The sequence below is a fragment of the Corylus avellana genome, chromosome ca3 (assembly GCF_901000735.1).
Source record: "Corylus avellana chromosome ca3, CavTom2PMs-1.0".
In the NCBI taxonomy this organism is placed as follows: domain Eukaryota; kingdom Viridiplantae; phylum Streptophyta; class Magnoliopsida; order Fagales; family Betulaceae; genus Corylus; species Corylus avellana.
The window spans coordinates 22,270,230-22,292,529 of NC_081543.1; the positions used below are offsets into that span (position 1 = coordinate 22,270,230).

Consider the following 22,300-nt stretch of genomic DNA (forward strand, 5'->3'; position numbering starts at 1 on the left):
TTCTATAGAGATAGAAAGTGGAGTTTCCATATGTTTGTTTTATTCATTACTTTCGGGATAACGTGTTTGATAGTAAAGTATTTCTTTGGGACCGTAGGATTTCAATTTTTCTATTCTAAATTCTTAATAATGTCAACATGATGATTATCTTTCAGAGACAATGGGCAACCGTGACTCAGAAAGATTTCACAACTTGGTGGATATGTTTCTTCCAATAGCAGTGGCTGCAGCATTAAGCCATGAGCGTTGCATGGAGGTCATGCATGGTTTGGAGATGTTAATGCTGAAACACAGAGGCTCAAGTTTTGAATCCAGTCAACCTTCCTTTCACTGCAAATGTGCTACATTCTTTACACGTAATGAAGGTAGTGTGGCAACTCAAAGGAAGGTGCGACTATCAAAAAGGAAGGTGCTTATAGCTAAAAGGATTGTGGAACAAGCAAAAAAGAAACAACGGAATAAATTCCTTGCGAAACAGAAGAGAAGAAAAAATCAGGTTTCTCATTATTTTTCTTTCTTTACGTGTGCTTAATTATGCTTATTAAAATTGGTTTTGCATCCACAAAAATTTCATGCATATTGTAACACATTTGGTACTTTATTTAATTGAAGGCCTGTGAATCAATAGAAGAAGAAGGAATGAATACAAGTGAAGTTCCATTGAATTCGACAACTTGTATTCATCACGGTCGGGAAATTGGAACTGAAGATAGTGTAATGGCTCAGGTACACATTAAATTGTAGAAGCTCCATTGCCTTTGATTTATACATTTGTAAGTGTAAAAACTATTAAATGCTTGTAGGGTTCACAAGAAATCACAAAGCTTATTGCAGCTGGGACGGAGAAGTTGGCATTAGCACCTGATGGTGGTGGCACTTTTGATTGTGTAATGTTTTGCTTATAAGAACCTAGATTTTTTGTGTCTCTCTCCTAGTCTCAATATATATATATTTTTTTGTCCATTGTGAAAAGAAATTATTTACTTGCTTGTCTCCCGTATTTTTTTTTAAAGCCTTTTATAATTTAGGCAAGTTTGTTTAATTTGCTAACTTATAAATTTGTTTTGCTGCAGGCTACAAGTTTCAACCTCTTCAACTAGGCGATTGAACATGCTGTTTTGTTTCTTTTTGAAAGCACTACTCTTTTTTGTTCAACTAGTGCTTTTAGTAGATGATACTACCTTTTGAGTATGTAGTTGTCTAATGGTAGTGTACAGTTTTTGTAGTATCAATTAGTTGGAATGGTGTATAGTTTTTGTAAGTATGGAATAGTTGGAATGGTGTATGGTTTTTGTAAGTACTGAACTTGTGGAATGATTTTTGTATGGTTTTATTAAGCGTTGAAAAGATGGACGCCACTTTCGACTACAAGAGGTACCTATCTATTTACCGTTCCTACCATGTATTTCCAAATCAATTATTGCAGTTATTTAGCATGTTTTGTTCTTTTTCATTTTTATATTGTTAAGGGTTAAGTGTTTTAAATTCTTGTAGGGATCTCATGAATGATGGAACATGTTGGAAGGTCTTGGAGCTTGGGGGCAGTGTTGTTGAAAGGGTGATGAATGAAGATTGATGGGTTTTTGCAGTTTTGGGGTTTGAATTTGATTTTAGCAGGATGTCATTGTGGCTGACCCATCGTCAAAAGTTGTTCTTTTCTTTCTTTTGGTGACGTTAAAAAAGGACTAGGTAATAAATATTGCTAACAGTCTTGGCCAATGGGATTTGCTTCGACTGTTTCATTTCTGTGTAGTAGAAGTGATTTGTCATCTTAAACAACAAAAGGAAAAAATAGCTTCTTTCTATGGATTTGTTGTTGTGCAACATCTTTGAACTTAAATTAGTTAGGCTGTGAAAATCTAAAGGAAGTTTTTTGACCAAAAGATTGATAGTGGATATGTATGAGAATTTAGTTTTTATTTTTTATTTTTTATAATTAACTAAAGGTCAGATGCGAAGTTAAATGTCTTGGGCTCTGAATGCTAAATAGTTCTTTGCAGATAGCTATAATCATTCACTGTCTCATTCTAACTTTTTTTAGTTTTTGTTATTTTTTCTCTTTATGCTAGGGAAATCATTGGCTTCTCCTCTCTTGACCTTTGGTTCTGCAACACCCTTCTGCTTTTCCGCTGTGAGTACCAAACTACCAATTCATACATACCTTTGTTGAATAGGTGAAATTGAAATGAATTCAACTATGACCTCTTTAGCCTATATAAGAAGCTGATCTTACTTCAAAATGTAATCAATTTAGTAGATTGGAATCATTGCCATGTGTCATATATGTGCATGAGGAACAAAAGCTTTCAATCATATGTAATTTGGTTTGGACGTTGAGTGACCTATGCCAAAATGTGCATGGCTTTAAGCTTTGGTTAGTCTTGGCTGGCCCTTCTCTTCCCTATCATTATCTTCTTTTCCATGTTGTTTCTGGTTGGCTTTGTAGCAGTTTTCGCCGCGAATTCACAAATTAGCAGCCCAATTTCCGTGCCCTCTCAATGCAAGATAGTCTCCATTAGTGAGCTTCTAAAAATGTACTCTTTTTTTTTTTTTTGTGGTTTTGGTGCTTTGAATGCTTAGAAAATGCATGTTAGCAAAAGAAAATGTAATTTGTGCCTGATTTGACTTACATCTGGTTTGATGGGATGTAATTATGAACCATTTAATTTCCCTTAATTTTCTCGCGAACCAAACATAGGTTTTGCTGGTAGTGCTGAACAGCTGAAGGCCCATATGTGAAAATATTACTTTTAATAGTGTGCTGAATTATGAGAACTATTAAACTATGTTTTTGACAATGTCAGCAAAAGTTGAAACATCGGTGAACTTGTCAGATAATGAGAAATAGGGAAAGAGTTCAGTTACATGTTTTTGAAACAAAGCATGATACAGTTGCACTGCTGTTACAGTGATATAAAGTTCTGTCGTGGTTTTGTTGAACCCATTTCTGATGACTGAGAGGAGGTTCTCCACCATATATCATACTGTGTTAAGTTGGGTTTTTGGGAAGGTTAACACAAGCCGTCTATTTGGAATTAGCTATGGAAACTATGTCAAATTGTTAATCTTGAAAAACAACTATAGTTGTAGGACGTTTGTTGTTCTTTGTTGTGGTTTCTTATGCAACTCTTAAAGTTTCAGTACACTTTTGATGTGGTGGTCATCTGCTGTCTTACGAAGTAAAGTGTAGCAGATGAACTTTATGTCTGTTGTATGTTTCCTGTTATTTTTTTTATTCTCTTTAAACCATTCTTGTGTTTGCGACTACCTCATTCTTTCTTCTTGATGATTGATGCACTTGCTCCATTTTCTCAAACCGCTGATGCTTTGCAACTAATTTTATTGGACATTTCACATGTCATGGCTTATCTTAAACTGATTTTTCAGCATGTAGATCTAAGATGAGACCTTAAGGATTGGACATGGGAACTGTGATACTTCACATTTGAACTTTTTGATCTATACAGCACTACTTTTTAATTCCATTGTCTCCATCCCGTAGATCTAAGATTAGATCTTAGGATTGGATGTGGAAACTGTGACACTATACATATGAACTTTTTGATATTTGCAGCACTAATTTTGATTAATGAGAGATAAGTGATTTTTCACCTTCTTGAAGAGGATCAAAGATAATATTGAAAAACAGAATTTCAGTTAATGCATTTAAATTTACCATAATCAATCTGTTCTGAAAATATGAACTCTGATTAGGTAAACACATGCGATATAGTTTATGTCCATTTTGTTTCATTTTATTGTTTTGAGAATGTCATTACTTGTTACACTTTTGCTCTGTGTAAGTTTCATTTGATCAAGTATTTCATCTCATTTCAAAATTCTAAGCATCATGTGAGCTGTAATAAAGTATAATTTGCTTGAAGGTGTGGATCTTAGGTCCGCTAAGGCCTGTGAACTTGGACTGTTCAATTATAAAGCCAAGCATGTGTTTTACCCCCTTGAGAGAAGTAAGTTTTGGTGCCGTTATGACTACTATTGGGCTTCAATATTCAAGGTAATAGTAATGCATCCCCAAAGTGCCTTTTTTCTGTAATATTCTTCTTTTTAAGCATCATTTTACCAAGTAGGCACTGAAAGTAGCAACTATGAATTCATGTTCATAGTATTACGATTTACTTGAACTGGTTCTATATTCTATGTTTTGGACATTTTAGCTGAGTAAGGAATCATGGTTTCTTCACTTTCTTGTGAGTTTTCGAAATGGGTGTGAGCTAAAATGAGGAACTTTATGTTAGTTTTTGTGCTATTTGATACAGGTAAAGATTATTGGGGTGGAGCCCTCTGATGCAAATGCAATGGCATTATCTTTACATCACGGTCAACGAGTGATATTATACCAGGTTGGAGGTTTTGCAGATGGTGTTGCTGTCAAAGAAGTTGGTGAAGAACCTTTCCGCATATGCAAGGAATTGGTAGATGGTGTAGTCCTTGTAAGCCATGACGCTTCAATAAAGGTGAGGCTACTTTCTTGTTTTAGATTGTGTACAAGCTTCTTTGTTTCTAAATAATGGTTATGCATTGAAGTTTGTAACCGTGTAAGATAGTGTGGTAGATGAAACTCTGTGTTCTACATTTTAATAGAGAGCTTAAACCCTCAAAAAGATACAAGGCAGTTCAACTCTTAGGATTTGCTTTTCTGATTTCTTTGTTCTCTTTTCTGTTTCGTCTTAGGCGTTCTCTTGTATATTCCCTTTGTACTAGGGTTGCGCCCCTCTGCTCTTTTTGATATACAATATTACTTATAAAAAAAGGATTTGTAATCTTATTGCATGTTATAGGACATGTTTGAGGAGAAAAGGAGCATTTTAGAACCAGCAGGTGCTCTTTCCCTTGCTGGAGCTGAAGCATACTGCAAATATTATGGCCTCAAGGGGGAAAATGTTGTAGCTATAACTAGTGGAGCGAACATGAATTTCGATAAACTGAGAGTGGTGACTGAACTAGCTAATGTTGGTCGGCAACAGGAGGCTGTGCTTGCAACGGTTTTGCCTGAGGAGCCTGGTAGCTTCAAACGATTTTGTGAACTGGTATGTCAATATAGCCTTAAATCAAGTTTTCTTGCAGAATAGCTTTCTTCTCCACGACATGTTATGAATACTAGCCTATGGTGCAGTTTTCTTTTTTTTAAAAAAAAAAAATTATAATGTAAAAGCTCTATTGGAAAGCTATTGGAAATCATTTAACTAAATCAAAACAACCAAAGAATGCCCTTCAAATTCTTCAATTCAAATACTTATACATAGCTTCTATTAGAGTAAACAGCATTTACCCACAACCTAGAAGAATCTCAATCTCCTTCCTCTCGATCTCTTCAATGCAATGCTCCATTGTACTCTGTTTTTGTAAATTACTTTTCATCTATAATATGCCTCATGTGCTAATATAGTATAGGCCTTTCCTAGAGTTCCTAACTACTTAGCAAAAATCACATATAATTATTACATCACTTTATTTTCATAAAATCAACATTCAGATAGATCATCAGCAAAGGAAGTGTCGTAATTACCGCAAAAAGGGATAGAAAAATCCAGAAACTCCCTTTTGATTGATGAGACGTGGAATACATAAGGATATAAAAAATTACCCAAAAAAGGATTTCGAAAGTGGTCTTTGATTCTTAATTCATTTTTATGATAGAAAAATGGATGACCGAAATTACCAAGGGGAAGATCAATGTGAACTTGCATCATTTCCTCACATTTGATTGGAAACCAAATGAAGGATAATGAGACCCAAAAAAAAAAAGAAAGGTGACTAAAGAATGTGTGTACTGTAATTATGAAGATTTTCAAGTTTATGTTGTTACTTATCAAGAAATTTTTTTTGGAGGAGACTTGTCAAATAAAAGAAAGTGTAGCTTGAATGATTATCAGTGTGTCGACTTTGTTCTCAGCCTTGAAGGCTGGTTACAGGGCTCAAGCATTTCATACTCTCTTGTATCAGAATTTCCTTAGAACTTGTAATATACTTGAGTCAATTCAGACTACTAAATTCCTTTTAATCTAAGCTCACAAAAGACTTTCAGTACAGTTGGATCACCAAAATTATTCCATCTCAAATAGTCACAATCAATCAGAACACCAGATTATCAATAGTATGAGCAAACAAAACCAAAAGCTTACAAACAAACTAACCAAAAAGCAGAAACGCAGCTATGGAAGAATGTGGACTGGTTCTGTGAGTGCTTCCCTGTATCAGCTTCAGTTCATGAAGCTCCAAAGATGCATAGCAGCTGTCACAACACCAGCAGACATCAACACTCTTGGCCACAGTAGCTTAAAAACAAGAGCAGGGACATAAAACATAGTTTCAGCCAACACGCCACATTCTCCCCCAGAGTCCATGTCACGATAGAAGGATCCATTCCCTGGCCAGTCATGGTCATGGCTACCAATGTAGGGAGAAATCACCATTTGGCACATGAGACAAAGTAGTAGACAAATATATGCTCCAACATTAAGTAAATTATGATAAACCTTGCAATCATGTAATGCATGCACGGTTGACACAATTGACTCACATAGTCTAGAGTGGGAGCTTGTTTCTGGGTATGAGCTAGAGTGAGGAATTATGAATGATGAATATGTGAAATTTTTATTTGTGAAAGTCAGGCATGCAAGGATTCATGGTTTTTTCACTTTCTTGTGAGTTTTCGAAATGCGTGTGAGCTAAAATGAGGAACTTTATGTTAGTTTTTGTGCTATTTGATATTGGGGATGTGTGATTGGCTTCAGATTGAGTGCTGCTGCTGAGTTTTATTTTTTATTTTTTGTCCTATGCAGGTTGATGTGCAGCATGTGCTTATGTGTTGATTGTTGTGGGGCTTTACTCAGTGCTATGGGGAAAGCACAAAGAGAGCATGGAGAATAAAGAAGAGAAGATATCGAATGCTATAAAGGGTGCTCAAGTATGCAGTTTCAGGAATCAAAGATATTTGTAGAATGAGTTTTCTTTGTAGATTCTGGATAATGGTCCATGGAATTACAACTTCTTTAGTATGAAGTATGGGGTGAAGCTGGGTACAACAATACTAGTGTTGATAAAATGATGTTAAGAATTGAGCCTTTTCATATAGCTTTCGGAGCAAAAAAATTTAGAAATTCGACCATTCCATAAATTTGTGTAGTGTATACATTTTGAACCTTCCCTCACTTCTAATCGATTTGTTGCATATTGCTTTTATGTGATGGGATTTTTGATGGCTTGCATGAATGCCTGAGGCATTAAGTCCATTGATTTAGTGAGATTGACAGACCAATCTTTTACTTCATTACAACTTGTAGGACATAAGGATTGAGCTTTTTCTTGTCCTCTTAAAAGGATGGCATTATAATTAAGGAGAATGTGCAGGCTATTTTGTCAATTCTATCTTTCATAACAAAACAAAACAATTACAATAAATACTCCAGTATAAACTGGATCACAAGTACTCCAATCTAAAACTATACTTTTGAAGAACACCAACAGAAGTCATTAAATAGCATCTTCTACACAACCCAAAATTGCCTTTTATCTTTATCATGACTTCATCCACATATATGATCTTTTCATGCAGCTGCAGCAAGGTCTTTGGGCATGCTCTATGAAATTTCATAGTATCAAAGAAAGTAGTGGGTGATTTACCATCACTCCCACTGGTAAATCACCATGATCCACTTCTTCAAATTTTTCTGTTTTATTCCTTTTGCAGTTCTTCCATATTGTTTCTTTGACCCATTTGATTGTTCTCTCTGTTTTCTTGAAGTATTCTCACCCTGAACATTAATTAGTGTGTATTACACTTTATCAGCTTCTGGGGTTTAGCGCTTTTTCTTTTTCAATTTGAAATTGAGTGATCCATTGCAAATTTTGATTGATCATCTATAATTTGTAATGTGAATTACTGACTTGCTGAATTTTCCATGGTCAGAGCCCTTTTGATTGCAGAGAGCTTTTATAATTGTTCAATTGATCGGAGGAAAACATAACAAAGATTTTGGAACTTCAGAATTTTTAAAAAAAATTAAAAATTAGAACGCAGAAATTATGTATAGAAGTAATAGAAGCAGTGCATGTAAGTATATGCAATTATCTTTTTGTTATCGATATCTTGAAGAAATTTCTAAGTTTTGCATATAATTTGGATCATCCATTATATTCCTTTCGTTGACTTAATCTTTTATGTGGTTTATGCAAATGCTAATACACGTATCTTAAAAGAGTAAGATGGAATTCAATATTTTTTTGGCTTTTTTTTCACAGTGAATGGTGTAGGGGTACTTCTTGTCAATGATTGATTTACTCATAAACAGTTTGAGATCATATGCATATAAACTAGACAGATTTGTGCTTTAAATTTCAAAGTCTGAATGAATGAAATTTTCATTAACCAACAAAAAAACAACACACTCTTGCAAATCAGCTAGAACTCCAGGAAACAAGAAGCCTCCTGATAACTCAGCTATACAACACCTTACAGACTCAAAAAACAGACTCTTACAACCAAAATGGCCTTTACCATATAACTACTTGCACAAAACAGCAGTATCTATAAAGCAACTATATCAATTACACTCTCAGACTCAAAAAAAAAAAAAAAAAAAATCCACCAGCAAAAGAAATCTATACAACCAAAGATTCTCAACAACACCAGCAGACCTTCAACTTCTGCAGAAGTTGTGACCAGCAGTCTACTCCTTTCAAAACACAACCGAAAACACTATTCAAACAATTTATTAAGCACACCCACTACTTTCTTTCTTTCTTTATTTTTTTTTAAAAAATGAATAAAGGGAATCTGAACAAGAAGACCTTCACCTGGTTCAAACATAGCAATATATAAAAGAAGAATAAAATGATAATCACGAAAGGAAATGCACTCTAACAACAATAAGAGAATCACATCTGATTGTGTGTAAGAAAAATTTCAAATACATAGTCTAATAAACCACTCAAAAGCGTAAAACAACCGTTTTTCATTAGTCTCTAGGGATGCCACTATGGAATCGATGACTTCATGAAGCACAAGAGGCTGCTCCTTTCAGGAAGAGGATTCAACAAAAATAGGCAATAAGAAAGGAAGCATACAGCTGGCCATACTGCCCATGCGACTTAAAAGACGAGTCTCTTTTAATTTTGTTTTTTTTTTTTGGGTCGCCTTTCCAATTTTTTTCCATTTTCTATTAATGAATTGTTACAATTGTCCAGACGATCGCGCAAGGATGTGATCTGTGGAATCCCCAATACTCTTGGCTGCATCCAGGATACATGCACTGTTCCCTCAACTTGATCAATTAGGCCCTCAATCAGATGAACCTGCAATAAAATTCTCTCAGTGGTTTGTATTCAATCAAAAGTTGTTCCACAAAAATTATGTAGTTGGTGAGGGAACAAAGTTTTCTTCTTTGATGCAAATGGTGTGAATAAGTTTTTTTGCAATCCCTAGATAATTTAATGAGAAACATATAATGTTAAAAGTGATTAAACAAAAGAACTGATGTTGCAAGAAACATGCCAAGTAGGAAAGTCGCAAAGGTAGTAAACATTCACAAAGCATTTAAAGATCAATTACTCTTCATTAATATTTCAAGGGCATGGGGACTTACAGAAAGGCTCTTCATAAGAAGATGCTCCACCTCCTCGATAGAAAGTTTTGTGCGCTCTACAATGATACTCAAAGGTATAGTTCGATCATCAGATGACCGACTGCAAGGAAACATGTAGTAGTTAATCAATTATGCCAATTGTATCGGAAAAGACTTTGCTCTGGCACAAATCAAAGGTAGAACCCAAAAAAGAAAGAAAAAAAAAAATAGCACAAATGCTAAACCTGAAAATAATTTCCATCAAGCAAAGAATATTTATCTTTTCCACCAACTTTTTCTCATTCTCAACTAATGCTGGTTGAGCCCTCAGAGCAGCATTGTGCACATGACATAGTTCCTGATAACGAACTAAATCACCAGAGTTGAATGCCTGAAGAATATAGTAGAGCCACTCAACCTTTGTCCCTAGAAGACTCTTAATCTGCAAAAAGTAAAAGATGTCACCACCCATCATAGGAGGCTGCTAAAAAGAAGCATCTAAAAATTTAGTAAGAGAAAAGACTCAGTATCGAAAAGCGAATTCATGTCACATCAAGAAACTCTTTCAAATGATCCAATACTCCAAAAAAATTACAGATCCACCAGGAACATAAAAAAACATAAACTCTAGAGCAATGCGTGATGTGTAAGCCATTAAAATCCAAATCCAATTTCCATCCTTTTTGTCTTTTGGGTTGGTCTTGGATACCCATTGCTTTAACTTTATTCGTCTTTGTTTATGGTAATTCTATTTTGGGGTCATTTGGTTGCTGAGAAAATTTGGAGGAAAGAAATAAGAACTTGGATTCTCATAATGGTTTTTGGTTTGAAAGTGGGTATTGTAATATGCCAAGTCCTATCGTCATTTTTCCATGCTGAACACTAATATCCTGGATTTAGAGTTTATTTGTGCTTCTTTGGAAAAGATTCCCCTCTAGATAACCTTCATGAAAACATGTCTAACAAAAAGAAACAAAGATGAATCCCAGGAAAGACTCACATAGTAAAAGGTGAAAGTGGTCTTGGCTTCGGTCCAGTATGGTGCTGATTACCCCCTGGTTTATCTGCTTTTGGAGATTGAGCTATGTTGTTCACTGACAACGTAGCCATGTTGAATCCACCATCCGCATCAGATGTTGGGAGGAGTGACGTGGTAGGTGCATTAGGAGATGGGGATGTAGGGGGCTTAAAGTCATCATATCTGAAAACAAAGTGTGCGCATTTTGTGTGGGAATCATTAAAAAAGAAGAAAAAAAAATTAGTTGTGAAAAAAATAAACACTAAAAGGTCATAACAAAGCAAAGAGAGCAAGGCTGTTCAGAATGGCTGATAAGAAAATAAAACAGCATTTATATTCTTGACACAAACTTAATCAGTTCGACAGCTTGTCATGTTGACTCTGACTTCAACCTTTAGGCAGATGGGAATAATGTAGCAGAACACCTTATTTGAAGGGTGAAAATAGATGAGAACCACATGAGAACCACTGAGGAGTAAACCACCATAACACCTATGTTGTTTTGAAGGGATCAAATAGGTATCTTCATAATCATGAATTACTGAGGGTCATCACAACCACTAGATTCGTCTATATGCTGCATACAGAAGCCTTTTGAAAATTACAGAAGCAGTTACTAATTTGCTTACAGGAGGGATTTGTTTCGTCTTTGTTTTCATTTTTTTAATTGATTCTTGTTGGTAGGCTGCAATCCCGTAGCATACTTTTTTTGCCAAACTTAACGTAGCCTTTACTATTTAGATTGAACATAGAAAAAGAGTTGTACTACCAAATTTTATACTTCATTCTTAAAAGTGGAGATTATAATAGCAGATCTACTTTATGATAAAAGCAATCTCCATAGAAGTAGTTGATACTACTTCTACTGGTGTTGATGCACGGTAAGGAGTTCCTTTGGAACCACTTGATAGTGGAGATGGAGAGCTAGGTGGCTTTAAATCCTCATAACTAGCAAAATCAAATCAGCTCATAAAGAAACTGTCCAATATCTATGATTCAACAGAAAAGTATCAGAAATGGCTTATGCAACATATAATCGGCAGGATGAATATCTGCTTACACAAAATAAGGAGAGAGGGTTGCCTCGCCATCGCTTTTGCACTGGAAGGCTCCTTCTCAATGGTAGGGCTTGCTTCCTTGGATTTGACAGTCTTAGATGGTGCTAAATCAGGCCCAGCTGCAGCACCTGGATCCTGATAACACCAAAAGGAAGTAATTTTTTTTTGGCTCCTAAAGTAGTTGGCAATATTTCGTGAGCTATCCAATGAGATAGGAAAATCAATTGATTGATCTTTCATAATTGAAGTCATGATAAGGTACCAATGATTCACCCTACCTCCTAGCTATTAAATTACCATTTATCCTAAAATCTTAAGCTAATAAGAAATGGTTAATTTAATCATTTAATTAATATTCTAACACTCCTCAAGTGTGGGCTCAAATTCTACATTAACAAGTAAAGTCCAACACATTGAATATTTATTTGAAATGAGAGGTGAATTATAAAGACATGGTTTGAACCAATGATCTCTCCTCTGATATTATGTTAAATCACCACTTATTTTAAGCTTAAGCTAGCCATAGGTCATAATTAAGAGCAGGACCTCTGACCAACCCCATCCATTAAGATTTCTATACCACCATCTTAGCATGGCTTTAGCCCCATGTAAAGGATTTATCATCTCCTGACAGGATATGGAGGAGAGGCTACAAGAGAGGAGCCATTTCTGCTCCAGGATATTCAATATGCTCTCCTTTTCAAACAGTTTGAAAACAAGAGTTGCAGAAAGTCTAGACCATTAGAAGACAAGAGTTCGATAATGAGAAAGTTGAAAGCTCAATAACAATCAGAACAAAATCAATTAAGGAACATAGAGATCAGGTTTAGGCTCCAGTGTAAATGAATTTTATTATTTTAGGTAAGTAAACAGCTGTAGATAGAGCTAAATGATGAAACACATTCCGCTTAGATTACCCCTAGTAGTCAAATTTTCAAATTTTTGCTTCAGTAGCTTAAGCCACTCATTTCAAGCATGTTTGATGTCCATGGAATACAAGTCAAAGTACCTTTCGAGAGTAAATGTCAGCACGTTGAGATGGTATCTTTGCAAGAAGTTCCTCCATCGGAGTCAATGGTGCAGATGTCTCTGCAATTACCTCCACTACTTTACAGTATGAAAGGCTGCAGTTTTTGGCCATGACTGCCATGAGCTCTGCTACCTGCATCAATTGAAGTTGCTTCTGTTGTTGATGGGATTATGACAAGTTTCTTTCACCAAATATAGATATGGATGTCTACAATTAGTTTTGCAGATAGAAATGCAAGTAAAAGATGACAAGACACCATTCAGAGAGATAAATCACTGCAGTGAATGAATCGCAGGTAGTAAGAATGCACATCCAGCATAGTTACAATTTGCATCTAAGCATAAACGGATAAGCACTATGTGAGAAAAAATCACAAATTCACACTTACAATAAGTTCTTTTGGTTTGGAAATGAAGTTAAGTACATAAAAATTAGATGTCTCTTTAGCATTTGATCTTTCAGTTTCACTATTTTGTCAATATAATTGAAAAGTTTTCTTCCTTCTGGGTACAACATGCAATATAAGCTGAGTAAAGTTTTTCAACTTTAAGAAAGCAATCAACATATAAAACATTCCCTAGCAACACAAATCAAATTTGGAAAAGAAAAAACGAAACCTATGATCCAAAGCATCATTTCCAATTCTCTCTTTAATTCCTTAGCAAGTATACTTGGGAAAGGAAAAAAACAAAGGGGGAATCTTTGAGAAAAAAAAAAAGAACAAAATCACAAAGAATATGGACTTTCAATTATATCCCAATCAGCCAAGTAAACTAAACATAATTTACTATCTATTGATAAATTATTCCATATTTTTCCATATCTATTTACATTTGACCTTAATTGCCGATAAGATGACTGGTCACACGTTATGATTCTACTGAAATTATAAAATGTTTCAACCTTGAAACTGAGAGCATGCAGCAACTTAGCTATCACCTTTACAGCTTTTATTGAGTGGCAGGACAACATTCAGAGAGCTTTAAATCATTTTCCAGTCACATAAACAGGGCCTTGTTGAATACTGAATGAATTGAATGATACAATACATAATCGGTCAAAAAGAAAACATTTTTAGGAGTTGTGCTCATGGCTGAAATATTATTGCCAACTTGGGGAAAATGTACAGGAAGAATACCTGAAGGTTTGACACCTGGCCACCAAATAAAGTATCTTCCTGTGAGAGGGCAATATTATGGGTTTCCTTGTAAGCATCAGTGGGCCGTTCCATGCCTCCAAGTCTCACTATCTGAAAAAAGACTGTTAAATGAGTAACCAGACACCACAAATCCCCATATTTGTCAAACTTATCTGCAATTAATACTATTAACACTCACAGTGTAGGGAAGTCCACTGGCTAGCAGTGCTTCTTCTGCCTTCCTTTTCCAAATCAGAACCTCCCAAAACAAACTATAGAAGCAGAAGAGAAGGACAATCAATAAAAGAAAACTAATGAAGAAGTATACATAGAGTACTTGTCTTTTGTTGAAAACTGAACTATAAGCAACATACTGCAAATTGTGACGAGGAAACTTCTAGACTTACTTTAGAATAGCAGCAGGAAAGCCAACCTTGTTTGTTCCCAATGAGGTAAGCAAAATGAAGTGTTTAACTTTCGCAGCAGTTGCTGCACAGCAATAGAAGTAATAAAATAAGCATTTCCAAGCTTAAAGTAAATGTAATTGGTTGACTTAATCAAGTTCTGCCCTCAAAAGGAAAAATCAACTGCATTTTCGTTCCCATCTTCCCAAATAATAGATTTCAGGCATACAAAGGAGAAAATAAAGCTATTTTTTGGCCTGCTTGAGTTCAGAAACCCTTCCATGTCAAGTACAAGGCAAGTCGGAGCATGATGATTCATGAGAAGGGGAATAAATATACAAAGTTCAGAAAACTTAAAACTATGGGTTCAAGGTTATTTAACCCATAATTACAAAGTGAGAGAATTATGCAGATGTTGGCCCTTGTGTCAATTATTTGGAATACCTGATGTAAGCAGAAATCCACAAGCGGAAACCAAAATTCATACTGTAGACCATTCCACATGTTCAGCGCTTACAAAAACCATGCACCCACCATTCCACACTTGCAAAAACTATACACCACCATCAGCCAAAAAACATCACTGCTTCCAAAAAATTCTTGTAACATGTACTAAAGCATTAGCTGAACAAAAAAGAGCAATGCTTTCAAAAAAACAAAACATCATGCTCAATCGCCTATTCAAATAGATTGAAACCCGTATCCTGCAGCAAATCAACTTAGTAAGTTAGCAAAACAAAAAAACCGTTATAAGTTATTAAAGAATAAAATTAAAATAGAAAAGAAAAAGGAAAAAGGAGAATGACAATGAACAATGTAAGTTGACAATAGCAGGGAGCTTCAAGTGTGTTTACCTTAATAAAAGCAGTTTCCTGCGTTCCAATTATGCGATCATATTGAGTGTCAGTTATTGAAGCCAATGGAGCTTCATTTGTGTTAAATTCCCTTTCTTGAATTTCTTGGCAAGCCTTCAATTTAAAAAAGATACCAAATGTGTTACGATATGCTTGAAATGTTTGTATGCGATCACGCGTTTAGTAAGAATAAGTGAAACACTCATAAAAGGAAGAAAAATAAGCAACCTGATTTTTTCTCCCCTTCTGGTTGGCATTGTTGTGACTCTGATGTTTCTTTTTTGTTTTTGTCACGACTTTTTCAACTGTAGACACCATTCTTTTGAATGGTGGCTTGCCTTTACATTTAACCGCTATAGGACTAAGAACCTTGGTACTTTTCACTACTACACCATCAATGCCTTCATTACTTTTGGAAGATGCGCATGGAATATCATGGGAGGGTGGACTGGGTTCATACCTTGAGCACTTGTATTTCGCTAGCAACATGTCTATACAATGCATGGCATCCATGTAATAGTCCTCACTGGTTGATGTAAGCGTTGCTAATTCACTACATTTTTTCAACAAGCAATCATATCTTTGGGCATCAGGGTTGCAACTGAAGACATTATAACTACTCTCAATAAGAGTATATGCGCGCTTCAAATCCTTTCTCCATCGGTCAAGAAAATATTTTGTGGGCAAAGATTTCACTTTCTTTAATGTCAGTACAGCAAGGGCATGCCTACACAAGATTCCTCTACATTCAAACAACCCACAAGTGCATTTAACTTCACATTCATCTCCATTAAAGTAAACACAAAAATTCCGCTCTTTTGTGTAATCATCAACTGTTACCTCATCAGATACTTCGTAGGTAGAAATTGCACCTTCACTTTTAATAAGAGAGCAATTGCAATACATCAAGCAACTAAACTCCTGACGAACTTCTTTGAACTTTGCATTGGTATAAAGTTCTTGAAATTTCTTCTCAATAGAAAAATGAGATACACAGGGAATGGTGGCATTAAAAGAATTGAAATCAGCTACTTTCTCATTCTCAACCTTTCTCCTCAAAGCATTGTCAAATTGGTCAACAAATTCCTTCAGCGTGCTTCTGGAGTTCACATAATTATCAAAAAATGCATTCATACTTTCACTTCTTTGTGTAGTTTGCATTCCGGCCCAAAATGTATCTTTTAAATACGCTGGTATCCAATGAGCCCGCTCACTATATAACCAACACAACCATGCATTATCCCGAAGATTATACTTTTCCAGTACACCTTGCCAACTGTTATCAAATTCAACACAAGTTTGAGAGTCGTAGATTGCACTTTGTATGGCACTCTTCAAGCCACACTTGTATTGAGCATGTGATCCTAGCTTCTCTGGGAATTTTTTCATAATGTGCCATAAACAAAATCTATGTCGGGCTCTAGGAAAAACTTTTGCAATTGCACTTTTCATAGCCTTATCCTGATCTGTTATTATTGCAACTGGAGCTTGGCCGTTCATGCATTTCAACCATGTTTCAAACAACCAAACAAATGTGGTCGTATCCTCGCTTGATAGTAATCCGGCCCCGAAAAGTATTGACTGACCATGATGATTCACTCCCACGAAAGGAGCAAATGGCATTTTGTATATATTGGTCAAATACGTCGTGTCAAATGTAACCACATCCCCAAAATACTTATATGCAGCCCTGCTTCGTGCATCAGCCCAGAACACATTCCTTAGCCTAGAGTCGTCGTCCAAATCCATCACAGCGTAGAAGCCATCATTCATTTCTCGCATTCTAGTAAAGTAGTCGTAAAGTACTCCAGCACCTCCTTTGCCAAGCCGAAGATGTCTTGCCTTGTTAATAAAATTTCGACAATCTCTCTCCATGAATGACAGATTCTCATACCCTCCACCTTCAACAACAAGAGAGTTAAAGTTCTTACTCACACCTATCCCAGCTATATCGTTTAATTCGAGCCTTCTTTTCACATTATCATCCATCCTCCTATAGCATCGAAAAAATCTTGTTTTACTAGGGCTTAAAGAATGATTGTGGTTCACATTAACAGTAGTCAAACACCATGCTCCATCCCTGAACGATGCATTGATCTTGGCCTTACACCCAGTTTTCGTTGTCGGATTAGGCTTGTGAATATTAATTGCATCAGTTTGCTTCTTGCCATAACGAGCACATGTGAGGGTGACGTACTTATGACTCCCGTCTGGATTATTTTTACCTCCTTTAGATGTCACCCCAAACCCCGATTGCTGAGCATACCGCCTATAATATAGTATTAGTTCTTTTTCAGAACTAAACTTCATTCCTCCCTCCGGTTCTGCTTCTTTCTTATTGGATTGCACATCATTGTCATCCTTGTCTACCAACTCTAAATCACAGACAACTTCATTTTCATCTAGATGACAAAAAAAAAAAAATACAGTTACCCAATCAACATATCGGAACAAGATTGGAATCACAACATTTACTAAATGACAATCAACAACTAATGAATAAAATTTACTATAAGAAAGAAACTCAATGATATTAATAAAAGAGTGTAAAGACTAACTAACCAATTTGAGGGGCAACTTCAAGGAATGGCTCGTCGTCATTTGGAATCTATGTAAGCAGAGAATTGTTAGGTTCATAACAACCCCATTGCCAACTTTTAACATGTAATATATTCTCTCCTTTAAAAGCAGAGAAATACTACACTTACCAAAAGTTTCCCCTAAAATTGGTTTCCAAGTGATATGTCACCATCCCATAAGATGGTCAAACATTTCCCAAAATAATAGATCTTATGAAATGTTAAAACATCATTTGGGAAAGGAATTTTATGGAGAAATTTTAGTAAGTGTAGCATTTTCATTAGAAGCAACATATAAATACTTTACATTGAGAATAGGGATGTGAAACGATTATTAAATTGGGAGGGTGGGGGGAACCTCTAACATTAATACCTGCATCAATTGCTCAGGCATTACAGATTCAGATCCCATCACAAGTGGTAATGAGGCAGGAGGCACTAAAGCTTCACCAATGGCCCCAACAGTGTGACTTTGTGTATTGGCTCCTGCGGAAGTTATAGTGAGTACAAAATCATCACAACCAAGAGAGGATGAAAATATAGATGGTCACACATAAGCAGGAATCATTTAGGTTGAAATTGAAAAATATACCATCTGCAACCATATGGTGAAACCTTCTTTTCTTACTTCCATAAGAATCCTACATTGATTGGCACGTTTTCATAAGACAACAAATAAAGAACAACATATCAACAGAGCAATGTAAAGTTAATGCTATAAATAAATATTTCAATCATTACGGCGTATGCATACGTAAAACACCAAACTGATCAATTGAGAAACCAAACCCTATTGATTGATGATATAATGTACCTGTTTCTCATTATTCTTTTCAATTGCATCTAATGTACCCTCATTATCACTATCAACACTATTAGCAAGAGGGGAAGACAAACAATGTGAAGCACTGTCATTGCATGCGCTTCCAGGAGTTCCCATGGATTTTTTAGTGCAAACTCGATCATTTCCATAGGGGCCCTTCCCTTCCAACTCTATATTGACATGTAGTGGGTTTGGAGTCTACAGAAGATATAGGAAAAAACTTAGATGACAAATTCATAAACTTTACAATATTTATACGCAGCAGCGATGTGCTTAATCGTGTCACACGTGCAGCACGTGTTTGCATTGTAATATATATAAGTGACTAGGATTACCATGGTCATATTGCAGCACGTGTTTGCATTGTAATATATATAAGTGACTAGGATTACCGTGGTCATATTAGGATGAGTATAAACTCCCCATGGAGGCAATAAACCAGGGTATGGAACTGGCATCCCATATGGTGGAACTGGCATCCCATATGGTGGGATCAACAGATGCTGAAACATCACCAAGAAAGAAAATAAGAACCTTATATCCTATACATAATGTATGCATCTACATGATCCAAAGCATAGCTATAATTCACCTGGCTTCTTGATAGATAGGGGTTGGGAGTTGTAGAAGCAACTGTTGAGGCAAAAAATGGGGCCTGCGTAGCTCCAAGATAATAATAAGCATAATCAAGAAACACTGGGTATCCGAAATTAATCCATATAAATAATGAAAAAAATTCATAGTCATAATGATTTTTTTGGTTCTTTAAAAAAAACTAAACTAAACATATTCTTATCACGAACCTGCAAGGAGCTCGACCAATCAAAATAATGCGTTGTTGGTATTTCCTGAAAAAGTAAATGACAATACTTTAAAACACCTGAAAATAATAATAATAAAATGTAAAAGAATATAATTAGGGTGTTAAGAAAAAGACAAGGATACCTGAGCTGAAGAAGATGGTTTGGAAGGATTAGGAGGCTTGCTCTCTTCCCCTATCCCCATCAAGTTGTTTCAAAAAAAGAAACCTTCAACTTATGCCTTTTATGAGAAGATCACTTATATCCTTAATAATATCTATATATAATCGTCTTAGTTGATAGAGTAACCAAAGAAGGTACACTAGAAAAATCTAATACAACACCTTGTTTGGCCAACCTGCAAACAAATTTGCATCCATAAATGTCAAACGAATAAAACATTAAAACACTTTATTTCCTTACTGGGGGGTAAGGAAATAAATTCAAGGGGCTGCCTCCAATTTTGATCAAAAGTAAACAATTATGATGGAATGTACATGACGCACCACATTTCTATTGAATCATGTATCATATTTAGAAGTGTTTCATGCTTCAGTAAGCATTAACAATACACAAACGTTCAAAATTTTCTACCATCTTTTTTGTTTTTGTTTGTGTATTCTTTAATGATTTTGAGCATCCAAAGCAAGCTACAATGATTATAACTCAGATTTACAAATAGCACAAAATCATTGTCTATTTCCCAGCCTAGAAAAAAATGGTTACATTTGCATTACTCTCTCAATGCATGTTCATTAACAATTTCTCAATATGGGATAAAAATGGGCACATAGGCTTGCTCCCTCACTCACTCCTACCCCACGATTAGGCATTAATCTAAAACACTTTGGAAACACCTAATATGATTGCTCCATGATTGTAAAGATGATGCCACTGAAAGTTAGACCAATCATTGATCTTCGCATGCAATATCTAAGCATATATTTGAACTAAGGTAATATAAAAAATAAAAAAGGAAGAAAAAGAAAAAAGAAAAAATCTTCCTTTTTCTTTTCTTTTTTTTTTCTTTCAAATTATCTTTTTTTGATAAATAAGTTGAATTGCAAAATTCGGTCATTGGTGAATGCCCTCACCTAACAGTTAACGAAAAAAATCAGTTTGTTTTTTTGACCAATATAAACCATCCATACCACCGCAATACCGCTAAAACCATGAAGTGAATCATCTCTAACTGTCATACCTTGGACAAAATTCCAGGATTTGTAGCCCCTCCAATGTAGTTCAAAAGCAAAACCCTTCCAACTGGTGCTCGATTGGGGAAAAGTGATGAGCTATATATAGTTCCTGCAACACCAAAGAAAATCCACATGCTGAATTTGGCAGGAAATTTTCAAAGCATCCTTAACAGAATATTAGTTCTTACAATCAAACTTTTGACTGTTACGACGAATTTCAAATTGCAGAAACTTTAAAAACCTACACAAATATTTTGATTTTCGATAAAGTCACTAAACAAGCCTTTTCTTTTCCTTCAATTTCTCAGCAACCAAACAAGAAATGCAATAAAGACCAGTCACCATGAGACATCAATTTGTAATAACCCAACCCAAGCATCTCTACAAAACCTCGTATCTTCAACAACCCATGAGCCCATTACGAAATGAGCTTAGACCATTGCAAGTCCTCCCTTGACCATCCGAACTACTTAAAATTTGCAATAAATAAGTAGAGAGTACAAGGTATCTAAACATTGAGACAGTGCTAAATCATCGGACCCAAAAACTTAAGCTAGTAGGTAGATGTGCCCAATTAGCATCCAAACCCACAACTAATCCCACACCAACCGGTGTAGAACTCTCTAAACATTCTCCATGTGATTCTTGGAAAGGATGACAAAAAGAAACCAAATATGCTAGAACTGATAATAGAGTGACCTTTTGCAATTTCTCTTTTTTGAAGCAATTATAAACAAGCTTGATTCAAAGCACAAAAACAAGAAAAACAAGCCCAAAAACACAAAATCAGCATTAACAATATTACACCAGAAAATTCTACATGTATGCACAAAACCTACAGCAAGTTGAATAATGCACCAATAATCTTAAATAAATTAAATTAAATTAAAAATTACAACAAGTTGAATAGCCCCTGAAGAGAAATATAAGAGAAAACTAAAGGAATTGAGAGTGAAAGTGCTTAAAAATTTGTTTGAAATCTCAGCACCCAGAAATAATCTCCACTCAAATCAGCTTTTCAATTCCTAAAGACCCAAAAAGATGATAATATTACTTCACGCTCACCATTTCTCTTCCCCCATTTTCCAGAACAAGCTCAAAGAGAGAGGACGAGAAATCAAACTCACCAAAACAAGCGCAACAAGAGAAAATCGGAGAAATTAAATAAGTATTATCCACATTAAAAGAAAAAAGGCAAGGCAATAGACTGGTCACCAGCTTATAGTCAAAACACCATAGACAACCAACAAAACTACAAGAAAAGCTCAACAATCAAAGAAACTTCACAAAGTTAAACAACAAGCGGAGTTCCAAAAGAAATCATCACTAACCTTATGCAAAACAACGTCGAAAGGACCTTGATCGGACAGAGGCCTCTTTAAATCAATGGGTACAAAAAATATCCCCTTATTCCTGCAGCACAAATAACATTTTATTGGTCAGAAAACAGTCGTGAATTTCAGTCATCAAATGGATAAAAGCTCCCTTCCTCCAAAACGTACCCAACAAAGAAATTTAAATATTGTAGCTTCTACCTAGCTAAAAGAGATCACACATAATTAAGCAAACGGGACAAACCATTTCAGATCAGATAGCCATCAAAGTGTTTCCACTAACAAAAATGCCGGTGACGTTGGGGAGAGGAGAGGACGCACGGTGGAGAAAAGGGGTTGGGGAGGAAAAATGGAGAAAGGAAAGGGGTCGGTCGACGGTGGGGGAGAGGAGATCACGGCGCCGGTTTCAGTGGGACCACGGAGCCGGAGCATGCGCCGGCGTCGGTGGAGAGAGTTTTCGGTGGAGGGAGAATGGGGTGGAG

The 22,300-nt window shown here is 35.7% G+C and overlaps 3 protein-coding genes and 1 long non-coding RNA gene across 6 annotated transcripts; 1 reads left to right on the top strand and 3 right to left on the bottom strand.

Annotated features, from left to right (window-relative positions):
* The first annotated feature begins 275 nt into the window (after window positions 1-275).
* LOC132175844 (uncharacterized) lies at window positions 276-7,599 on the top strand. Of its 3 annotated transcripts, none has more exons than XR_009439462.1 (8): window positions 285-496; window positions 613-726; window positions 804-887; window positions 1,074-1,374; window positions 1,495-1,689; window positions 2,070-2,131; window positions 3,885-4,015; window positions 6,804-7,599. XR_009439462.1 is itself a non-coding variant. In XM_059587911.1 (6 exons), exons 1-4 carry the CDS (start codon window positions 281-283, stop codon window positions 1,098-1,100), a joined length of 441 nt encoding a protein of 146 aa, XP_059443894.1. In that variant the 5' UTR covers window positions 276-280; the 3' UTR covers window positions 1,101-1,374; window positions 1,495-1,689; window positions 2,070-2,131. The 3 variants fall into 3 exon arrangements, 1 of the variants encoding a protein (XP_059443894.1); XR_009439463.1 differs by lacking the exon at window positions 6,804-7,599 and adding an exon at window positions 4,278-4,452; XM_059587911.1 differs by lacking the exons at window positions 3,885-4,015; window positions 6,804-7,599 and having other exon boundaries at window positions 276-496.
* A 1,219-nt stretch (window positions 7,600-8,818) lies between these two features.
* Window positions 8,819-9,705, bottom strand: LOC132176498 (uncharacterized). The gene is made up of 2 exons (XR_009439525.1): window positions 9,606-9,705; window positions 8,819-9,315 (listed from the first exon to the last, which is right to left on the bottom strand). It is a non-coding gene; the product is annotated as an uncharacterized LOC132176498 (long non-coding RNA).
* Window positions 9,706-11,684: 1,979 nt separating this feature from the next.
* Window positions 11,685-14,690, bottom strand: LOC132176132 (protein TIC 62, chloroplastic-like; the record flags this gene model as incomplete). Its single annotated transcript, XM_059588259.1, has 6 exons — window positions 14,677-14,690; window positions 14,236-14,317; window positions 14,028-14,100; window positions 13,829-13,939; window positions 12,670-12,843; window positions 11,685-11,795 (listed from the first exon to the last, which is right to left on the bottom strand). Coding segments are annotated over exons 4-6 (378 nt in total), but the record flags the coding sequence as incomplete, so codon positions are not given.
* Window positions 14,691-14,909: 219 nt separating this feature from the next.
* LOC132173408 (protein FAR1-RELATED SEQUENCE 5-like) lies at window positions 14,910-19,540 on the bottom strand. The gene is made up of 11 exons (XM_059584901.1): window positions 19,434-19,540; window positions 19,292-19,336; window positions 19,081-19,143; window positions 18,881-18,991; window positions 18,480-18,686; window positions 18,258-18,306; window positions 18,039-18,151; window positions 17,649-17,694; window positions 15,315-17,488; window positions 15,087-15,200; window positions 14,910-14,936 (listed from the first exon to the last, which is right to left on the bottom strand). The coding sequence occupies exons 1-11, from the start codon at window positions 19,491-19,493 to the stop codon at window positions 14,910-14,912; spliced, it is 3,009 nt and encodes a 1,002-aa protein (XP_059440884.1). The 5' UTR covers window positions 19,494-19,540.
* Window positions 19,541-22,300: the final 2,760 nt, after the last annotated feature.

Bases quoted from the DNA above. Each gene is read 5' to 3' on its own strand.
- LOC132175844 (XM_059587911.1), top strand. From the start codon at position 281: ATGCTGAAACACAGAGGCTCAAGTTTTGAATCCAGTCAACCTTCCTTT. The intron at 497-612 runs GTTTCTCATTAT...ATTTAATTGAAG, and splicing joins AGAAGAGAAGAAAAAATCAG to GCCTGTGAATCAATAGAAGA. The intron at 888-1,073 runs GTAATGTTTTGC...GTTTTGCTGCAG, and splicing joins GTGGTGGCACTTTTGATTGT to GCTACAAGTTTCAACCTCTT.
- LOC132173408 (XM_059584901.1), bottom strand. From the start codon at position 19,493: ATGGGGATAGGGGAAGAGAGCAAGCCTCCTAATCCTTCCAAACCATCT. The intron at 18,687-18,880 runs GTAATCCTAGTC...TATCTTCTGTAG, and splicing joins CTCATCCTAATATGACCACG to ACTCCAAACCCACTACATGT. The intron at 15,201-15,314 runs GTTGCTTATTTT...TTTAAATTGAAG, and splicing joins AGAAGGGGAGAAAAAATCAG to GCTTGCCAAGAAATTCAAGA.